At 40.3% G+C, this 10,161-nt stretch overlaps 1 protein-coding gene across 3 annotated transcripts in view; it reads right to left on the bottom strand.

Moving 5' to 3' along the window:
- Nucleotides 1-263: 263 nt before the first annotated feature.
- The window catches only part of sema4f (sema domain, immunoglobulin domain (Ig), transmembrane domain (TM) and short cytoplasmic domain, (semaphorin) 4F), a 166,986-nt gene continuing 157,088 nt past the window's right edge, over nt 264-10,161 (bottom strand). For 2 of the 3 annotated variants that reach the window (XM_052038547.1, XM_052038555.1), the window contains exon 14: nt 264-3,731. In XM_052038547.1, coding sequence (XP_051894507.1) covers nt 3,139-3,731 — 593 coding nt within the window. In that variant the 3' untranslated portion in view covers nt 264-3,138. The remainder of the gene's footprint in view (nt 3,732-10,161) is intronic. The other variant, XM_052038563.1, reaches the window with a different exon arrangement.

The raw sequence follows: 10,161 nt of genomic DNA, 5'->3' as shown, positions 1-10,161 counted from the left end.
TATAGAGGCACATGATCAGACAGAATCATATTAAATGGCAGAGCAGACTCAAGTGATTGAATGGGACAGTCCTTTTGCTCCTATTATTCTATATTTCTATTTTTCAGCATGAGCAGCTGATGGAAAATCCATAATGTGACCATTAATGATAAAGTTGAAAGTAAAAAAAAGATATGCACTGCGTAACAAAACGCTTTGCTCAACTGAAGTGGCTGAATAGAATTTAAACAGTTTTTAAAATACCACAAAATAGTAATTTATTTAGAAAAACATTAGATAACACAGCAGTGAAGACCGAGAATCCTTCAGTCAGCTAATAATAACATTTAACATTTCCATGTCTTTCTGCCAAAGCTATGCAGGTGCTCAACACTGGTTGAAATTGAAACCGCATAGTCATATTTTTGCTCAGGCAGCATACAGCAATGAGTTAGATAGAAGAAAAATCCTTAAAAACCTGAAACAAATATATAACCACATTACAACTGGACACAAATTCACATAAAAAGGTAGCTACTAACTGGAACATTCAAAAAATCTGAATAACCATTCAAGAATTAAGCTTACCAGCATCTAGCCCCACCCTGAACTCTAAATTTCTCCTTCTCCATGAGGCATCAAACTGCAGTGGGCTTCATTTCCGAACAGGAGATCCTTCAGTGCCTAATCATCACACCAGAAACCACACAGCAAGTGATACGAGGGTAGTTAATGACAGGAGCAACAAAGAGGGTATATCATAGCTGAGTGTGAGTTTATCATATCATCCACTGCACACCCACACAGGCTTGTGCCACTGTTCAGCAATTGGAAACAGAAGCCACTATGATATTTTCTCCTGATTGTACTAGGGGCATTGATAAAAGCTCTGTTGTCCACACTGCTGTCTTTGCAGATCCATCTTGGTACCCTCCTATTCTGTCTGGGCCAGTACTAATCGGGCATTGCATCTATCCAGGTAAGCCCACCCCAGTTTGCCCTCTCTTAATAATTCTACCCCACCCCCTTTTTAAAAACCCTGCACTCCAATTTTAAATCTTCCCTAATCTGCATAAAGTAGAATAAAAATTCAAAATTCATTAAAATCAACATATAGAACAATACTGGAAAGGCTCAGGCTTTTCACTGAATACTGATAAAGGCGAGCAGACTCCAGTACCAACGCTGCACAAAAGCATGCAGTATTGCCTATTTTATAACAGCACTCCTATCTCAGGACATCTTGGTCAAGCAGATTTTCAATAATGCCCCACTTGAACTTTGTACAGAACAACCAGCAGTACAATTCTACATTCTGCCAATCCAATGTGGGTGTCAGACTCTAAAAGACATTTGCATTTTAACTTTAACCAATAGGGTAAATGGATGATTCAGGATGAGCCATACATTATACATAATCGTCCAATTTTCCTTTCAAGTGAGTATAGAATGAATAGGCATTATTTTAGCATCCGGAGTTTGAAATTATGCCTAAATACTGGTGGTTACAGGTCAGCCACTGGCAGAGGAAATTTGAAGTGATACCAAGAAAAACCAATACAAATAGTATTTGTTAGATTAAAACATGAACCTTCACCCACACAGCAGGGTGGAGCCTACAATCTAAATAATCCTAAAGACAGCAGTTAGGTCCTCTCAAATCCATTGCTTTTCCAAGTTAAACCTGGAACAATCAAAAAAGAGTGAACATACCAACCCACCTTTCTACCCCCACAATTTCCACTGAGGTCCAAAGCACCCTGGAACAGCATCAGTTGATGGATCCTTACAAAGTGAACTCGGAGAGAAGGGAGAGCAAATCTTAAAGCTCCATACATCAATTACAGAGCAATCAGTAAATACCAAAACTAAACTGAGAATATTTCAACAAAACTCCAATTTACAGTACATTTACAGTGGTTGCAGGAGTCCAGTCTTCTGGTAGTATAAAGAAATCCACCACATTGAAACAGTTTGGAAAGAGAAATGGAGACACTGGCAGTTGTGGTTAGTCTGTTTCTTTCTGCTGTGCTCCAGAACACCTGGATTCCACTAGGAAAGATGTGAATTCAGTTTTTAGCCATTCTTCACATTTCCCCATCCACCCAGGGGCTGAAATGATTGCCAGTGGTCACAGAGCAGAAATATTCACTCTGTGAAGAGGGTTGTGTACCACTTACACCAAGATTCCTGCTCAAAGCTGGCCAAATACACCTGCATTGAATATCCTGGCAATAAACTTACTGCTAAAAAACTCAACTTTTACATATTTTAAACAGGTAATAGGTTTCCAGCAATCCCAGTATTTTATCAGATTGAGCACCAGCATCATTTTTGCTATCCAGAAGGCGTTGATTCCTTTTTTTGGTGCAGACCCTCGAACATGGGGTCACTCACTATAACCTGAGCCAGCAGAACAATACATTACAGAAGAAAACCATTTGACACCTTGCATCTGTGCCAGCCGTTCTGAAAGAGTTATCCAGTTAGTTTCTCTGCCTCTCTTTCAACATTGCTCTTCATTATAAGTGGATGGGACAGCACATTTGAGGCCAGTCTTGATTTCTTGACCTGTCTAGAAGTATCCTCTGCAGCAGTGGTCACTGGAGCAGAAATCCCAGGGCTGATATTTACTCTTCTTGGTCAGGGGCAGAGTAGTTTACCCATCCTCACTGATATTCTGGATTGAAATCAGTGAATTCAACACAGAACAAGAGACAATCCATAGCTCCATGGTCTAAGTAACTCAGTTACCCAGTGTCTTTCCATATGGGTTTGCATTTGCAGAACAATATGCATATTTATTCATAAAATCAAATTATTTCAATTTCTTAATTTTTTTTGCAAATAAAACTGGCAAAACTTGGGTTGTCTTTAGAAAATGAAAGGTCACATGGTACCTGCACAACGTCTCAAACAGTGCAACTGTAAACAAAATGGTGTTGCAAACCCCACCCACTCTACCCAAATGTGTCAACAAAATTGCTGAGTGGGGGCCAATGGTCATGTTCCCAAGCTCTACACTTTCTTACCTGGAAGAAAGACTAGTGGACAGAATTAAAAGCAACACCACAAATGCAATAAAGAAGATAGCTGTAAAGCAAATGCTTGGCTACTCTTTCAGGACACATTTTTCAAGGGCTTGAGTCTGACCATCAATTAAATTGATGTTTCATCCTGGCATGATATGATAGAAATGGTCTGGTTTCTTGGAAGGCCCACATTCATTCCATTCACCTCTTTCTCATTGGTTCCATTTAAACCTGATTCATTCCTCTGGGTAATGGTCAAGGGCCGGATTTCATCAGTGGAGCCCGAACTGTGAACCGTGCCATCCTGCGGTGCATCTGTGTAATCTCTGTTGCAGCCACTCTTAGATGACAACTTTTTCTTCCACCATGAGTGACCATACTTGTAGACAAGGGCACCAATAATAATGCCAAGAACCAGGATGGCAAACATCAGGACATAATTAACAGAATTATTAGCCCTGGGACTAGTTGAAGACTCAAACTCCAGGCTATAGAGAGCTTCAAGAATATGCACTCCTTCCTCAATACACAAGCATTCGTAATCGCCCAGAGTGCTCTGTGTGGCCATTACATGAATCCCTCCAACAACGTCATTGTTGACCAAGGTTCCATTTGGCGTTTTCCAATTACAGGTCGACCAGCTGGAACTGGGATTGCACTGAAGAAACACAGTGGTCCCCTTCACCACTATTACTACCTTCACCAACGGGGCAGGATGGTCTGGAAATAAAAAGAATAAGCCATAAGTTTAGGGACAGGACTGGGCTTTAATTTCACCCATGGCAATTAAATAGAGCAAGATCCAAAAGTACTTTTCAAGCAATGAAGTACATGCACAAAAAGTTCTAAGATGAATAACAACCAAATAATCTGATTTGATGCTATTGATGCTAATGATCAATGACCAGACACTGTGCCAAATTTCTCTGATACTACTAACAAGAGATTAATTTCCAAGGCAGCGTGAAAGCACAATCCCTAACTACGAGCATCAATGTTAAAAGGAGCAAGAACAGAAACACAGGAAGACGGTGAGTGCACTGTACTGCTGCCACAAAACAACATTTCACGACATACAAGTCAGTGATAAAAACCTGATTCTGATAGCAGACCAGTGATCCAATGCAATGGTGAGAGTGGTGGTAGTTTTACACATTCATAGAACAGTACAGCACAATACAGGCCCTTCAGCCCACAATGTTGTGCCGACCTTTAAACCTCGCCTAAGACTATCTAACCCCTTCCTCCCACATACCCCTCTATTTTAAATTCCTCCATATGCTTATTGAGCAACCTCTTGAATTTGACAAATGTACTTGCCTCCACCATCGCCCCAGGCAGCGCATTCCATGCCCCAACCACTCTCTGGGTAAAAAACCTTCCTCTGATATCTTCCTTGAACTTCCACCCATTACTTTAAAGCCATGCCCTCTTGTATTGAGCATTGATGCCCTGAGAAAGAGGTGCTGGCTGTCTACTCTATCTATTCCTCTTAATATTTTGTACACTCATCCTCCTCCTCTCCAAAGAGTAAAGCCCCAGCTCCCTTAGTCTCTCCTCATAATGCATACTCTCTAAACCAGGCAGCATCCTGGTAAATCTCCTCTGCACCCTTTGTTATGGACTCAGTGAAAGTCCCTTTAAGATAGAGAGTGTGTGTGTATGTGTGTGTGGGGCGTGCTTACGTCAATAGAAGATAAAGGACGTAATGACGTTGTTGAAGAAGTCAGAAGAAGAAGAAGAAGAGAGAGAGAGAGAAGGGAGAGAGACACCAGCCTGCTTGTTTTCTCTATCGATGGATGAGAAACAATAACTGTGTTTGCCACTGAAATCCATGTATGGAAGTTGGAAGTAATCCAGTGGAGTTCACTTTGTTGCTGACCTGTAGAAGGAAACAGGTATTTGTGTGTGGATGACCACGGTTCGGATGCTTTTCGGGGTGAGGAAGTCACTACCGAGTAAACACTGAAGTGTCGTTTGGGTTCCATCGTGGAACATTTGGATTTCGTATGTACTCTCTCTATGTTTTTCTACATCTACATTTTATCTTCAGACAACGGTGGTTGTTGAAGAAGCCCTTGCTCATGTTTCACCTTATGGCTTGCGGAACTGAACTTTAAGAACCATTCAGGAACTGGGAGTTTTGGACTTTGTCACACACACACACGACGAGTTTAGTTTTGGGGTTAACGTTCGAGGTTTAACATTCTTGAATTCTAACATACTAACATTTTTACTTTTATTTTACGTATTATCATAAGTAGTGATTAATAAAATAGTTTTTAACACTGAATCATGCTCAGTGTGTTTCTTTTGTTGCTGGTTTGTGACAAAATTGGGGGCTCGTCCGGGATAGTTCCCAAGGTTAACGAGTGTCGTTTGGGATTGTACCCCAGATTGACGAGATTTGTTCGAGATTCAATCCAAAGATTTTTGAGGGAGGTCTGAAAATTCTTTTTTTAATTGGCTTGTGTGTGTGGAAACCAGCAGCAATGGATATTAAGGCATTTTTGGAGTCACCAACCCAAAAGGGATTGGAGGTGGCGAAAAAGGATGATTAGATAAAGATTGCTACAAGGCTAAACCTTACAGAAGTAAAGCAGTCTATGAGAAAGGCAGATATTCAGAGATTGATAGCTGGCCATTATGTGGAAAAGAAGGTGTTTGAGAAGGAAGTGTTAAAACAGTTTCCTGGCAGTGAAATAGCAATTTCTGAGGCACAGGTGCAGCTGGCAAAGATAGAAGCTGAACGAGAACAAACCCAGTTAAAGATAGAGGCTGAACGAGAGCAAAATAAATTAGAGGCCGAACGAGAGATAACTCGGATGAAGTTAGAGGCGGAACGGGAACTAATTCGGTTAAAGTTTGAGGCAGAGGAGAAGGAAAAACAGAGGCAGCATGAGTTACAAATGAAGCGTAGGAGTTCGGAATCTGATTCTGATGATGATTTTTCAGCCAGCAGGGAGGTTCGATTAGTCCCTCCGTTTGAAGAAGATCAGGTTGATCAGTATTTCCAACATTTTGAAAAGGTTGCTGTGAGTTCAAACTGGCCAAGGAAAGGATGGGCTCTTATGGTACAGAGTGTGATTAAAGGTAAAGCTCAAAAAGCTTATTCTGCTTTGTCTGCTGAGGATGCAGCTGATTATACCAAGGTAAAACAAGCTATTTTGAAGGCCTATGAATTGGTCCCTGAGGCTTATAGACAAAAATTCAGAGACTTGAGGAAATCTGCAGATCAGACTTATATGGAATTTGCCAATGGAAAGAGAATATGTTTTGAACGATGGTGCCTGGCTAAAAATGTAGATGGGGATTATGATAAATTGACAGAATTGATACTAGTGGAAGACTTTAAAAGATGTGTTCCAGCTGAATTAACAACATATTTAAATGAAAAGGCAGTGGAAACTTTACAAGAAACTGCTAGGTTGGCAGATGATTATGCTTTAACCCATAAATCCAAATGGGGACAACCTAAAACCTTTCAAAAGAGTTACAAAGACAATCCAGGTAAACCGGAGATTAAATTGGGAGGTAATCAAAAAGGAAAAGATGAAAAGAAGCCAGGGCTGGAGAAACCTGTTGAGCGTACTTGTTATTACTGTAGGAAACCTGGCCACGTGATATCTAATTGTGCCCTTTTGAAGAAAAAGAAGGAAGCTGGGCCCAATGCTTGCTTTCAGGCAATTAAAAATCAAGAAGGTTTAGGAGATGCTGTTAAAGATCAGTCCTTGCAAGAGGGAAAAGTGGAAAAGTTGGAGGAGGTGAGAAAGGAATTCCGTTCGTATGTATCAGAGGGTTTTGTTTCACTGAATGATGAATCACCCCAGGTGCCAGTGAAAATTCTTAGAGATACTGGGGCTAGTCAATCTCTCTTGCTGGACAGTGTTTTAAATTTTGGTGAAGAAAGTGACACTGGTGAAGTAAATCTAGTACAAGGCGTTACAGGTGAGACCATGTCTGTACCTTTTCACAGGGTGATTTTAAAGTCACAAAAGTTCATAGAAGGACCAGTCGAGATAGGGATAAGACCTAGTTTGCCAGTGGAAGGAGTTTCTTTGTTATTGGGAAATGACCTTGCAAATGGAGAAAGTGATCCTGTGGTACGGTTAACAACCAAACCAAGGATTGATGAGTCTGAGGATGATTCAGATGTTTACCCATCATGTGCGGTGACTCGAGCTAAAGCTAGAGAATTAGCCAAGACAGACAGTCCGGTGCAGTCTGATGTAGTTCCTTGTGACAGTCCTAAACAGGAAGAAGATTTTGATGCCTTATCTGAGACTTTTCTGTCTTCACTGGAGGATCAACATCCTTACAGTGAGCCTGAATTTAAAGATTTGTCTTTGTCGAGGAAGGATTTTATGGTGGAACAGAAAAAGGACCCTGAGTTGACAGAATTGAAAGAAAAAGCACTCTCATGTGAGGAGATTGAAAAGGTGCCAACTGGATACTATGTCAAAAATGGAGTGTTAATGAGGAAATGGAGACCTCCTCATGTTCCTGTTACTGAGGAATGGGAAGTTATTCATCAGGTTGTTGTTCCAAAAGTTTATAGGGATGAGATTTTAAACCTGGCCCATAGTATGCCTTTGGGTGGTCATTTTGGTGTGAATAAAACTGTAGGGAAGATCTTGAAACAATTCTATTGGCCTGGTTTGAGAAAAGATGTGGTGATGTTTTGTCGAACCTGCCACACATGTCAGATGGTAGGTAAACCAAATCAAAAACCCCCTGTGGCTCCTTTGAAACCAATTCCTGCTTTTGGGGAGCCCTTTTCGAAGGTGATTGTGGACTGTGTTGGCCCCTTACCAAAGTCTAAGACTGGAAATCAGTATTTGTTAACCATCATGTGTGCCACTTCTAGATTTCCAGAGGCAATACCCCTTAGAAATATTAAGGCCAAGACGGTGTCAAAGGCTCTTGTAAAATTTTTTACCTTGTTTGGTTTGCCAAAAGAAATCCAATCTGATCAAGGTAGTAATTTTATGTCAAAAATTTTTCAACAAATAGTCTATGAGCTGGGAGCAAAGCAGATTGTATCATCTGCATATCACCCAGAATCTCAAGGAGCTCTGGAGAGATTTCATTCTACTCTCAAAAATATGCTGAAGACTTATTGCTTTGAAAACACCAAGGATTGGGACGAAGGTATCCATTTACTTTTGTTTGCCGTTAGAGAATCGATCCAGGAGTCAATAGGATTTAGTCCGTTTGAGCTTGTGTTTGGACATAGGGTGAGAGGACCTTTGGAGTTGTTAAGAGAGCAATGGGTTAATGAGGAAGTTCACTTGAGTCTGTTGGACTATGTCCAAAAATTTAAAACTCGGTTGGAGAGAGTCTGCCAGCTAGCGAGAGAGAATCTAAAAACAAGCCAGATAAGAATGAAGACATATTTTGATAGACGTGCTCGGCCTAGGACATTCGCAGTGGGGCAAAAGGTGTTGGTATTTTTCCCTAGCCAAAATAATCCCTTGCAAGCTCGTTTTTCTGGACCCTATGTTATTGAATCTCGAGTGACTGATCTAACATATATAATCAAAACACCAGATAGACGCAAGAAAACACAACTCTGTCACGTAAACATGCTAAAACCTTATTATGAGAGGGATTCAGTTGTGGCCTTGGTGGATGGTGAAAAGGTTGTTTCTAGAATGCCTGATGTTGATGTTGAGGAAGGCCAATTTAGACCAAATATTGTTCCATCGAAACTGAAAAACCAAAATATCATGGAGAACCTTGAAACGAAGTTGGACCATTTACAAGTTTCACAAAAACAACAGATGAGAGAATTAATTTTAAAATTTAAAAATCTGTTCCCAGATGTTCCAAACAGAACATCGATAATTACCCATGATGTTGATGTTGGGGATGCAAAACCAATCAAACAACACCCATATCGAATGAATGTGGAAAAAAGTAAACTTGTTGATCAGGAACTAAAGTACATGTTGGAAAATGATATTATTAGACATTCTACTTCAAATTGGAGTTCGCCCTGTGTTATTGTACCTAAACCTGATGGAACTGTTAGATTTTGCACAGATTACAGGAAAGTGAATGCTGTAACAAAGTCAGATGCTTACCCTATTCCTAGAGTGGATGATTGCATAGATAGAGTGGGAAAGGCAAAATTTCTTACAAAGATTGACCTATTAAAAGGGTACTGGTGTGTTCCATTAACAGATAGAGGAAGGGAGATTTCAGCCTTCGTAACCCCTTCTGGATTGTATGAATACAATGTTTTGCCATTTGGAATGAAAAATGCTCCGGCAACATTTCAAAGAATGATTAATTCAGTGATTCATGGGTTAAAACATACAGATGCCTACATTGACGACTTAGTGACTGGGAATGATACTTGGGAAGATCACATCTCTGCGTTAGAAAGGTTGTTTGAAAGACTTTCCAAGGCTAACCTTACAGTTAACTTGGCTAAAAGTGAATTTGGCCATGCCACTGTGACGTATCTTGGTTATGTTGTAGGTCAAGGCAAGCAAGCTCCTGTTCAGGCAAAAGTTCAAGCAATATCTGAGTTCCCTATTCCCACAGGTACGAGGACTGTTAGAAGATTTTTGGGAATGGTTGGATATTATCGAAAATTTTGTAAAAATTTTGCTGATATTGCTCTTCCCCTAACTAATCTTCAGAAGAAGGGAGTAAAGTTTGTTTGGACAGATTCTTGTCAAGAAGCATTTGAGAAGCTGAAAGCCATTTTATGCTACCATCCTGTGCTCAGAACACCTGACTTTGAAAAGCCATTTTCATTAGCAGTAGATGCCAGTGATGAAGCTGCAGGAGCTGTGTTGTTGCAGAAGGGTGACCTTGATGATATTGACCATCCTGTAGCTTACTTTTCAAAGAAATTTAATGAGCATCAAAAGAATTATTCCACCATAGAGAAAGAATTACTGTCGCTTGTTTTAGCCTTGCAACATTTCAGTGTGTATGTTTGCACCGCTCAGAAACCATTGACTGTGTATACAGATCATAACCCATTGGTGTTTCTGAGCCGAGTCAAAAACAAAAACAGAAGGCTGTTAAACTGGAGTTTAATTTTGCAAGAGTTTGATCTCATGATAACTCACATTAAAGGCAAAGATAATGTGATTGCTGATTGTCTTTCCCGATGTTAAATGGGAAACATGTA

The sequence above is a fragment of the Pristis pectinata genome, chromosome 2 (assembly GCF_009764475.1).
Source record: "Pristis pectinata isolate sPriPec2 chromosome 2, sPriPec2.1.pri, whole genome shotgun sequence".
NCBI classification, from domain to species: Eukaryota; Metazoa; Chordata; class Chondrichthyes; order Rhinopristiformes; family Pristidae; genus Pristis; species Pristis pectinata.
Note: the sequence above shows the minus strand (reverse complement) of the source record. Positions and strands in the feature narration are given on the sequence as shown.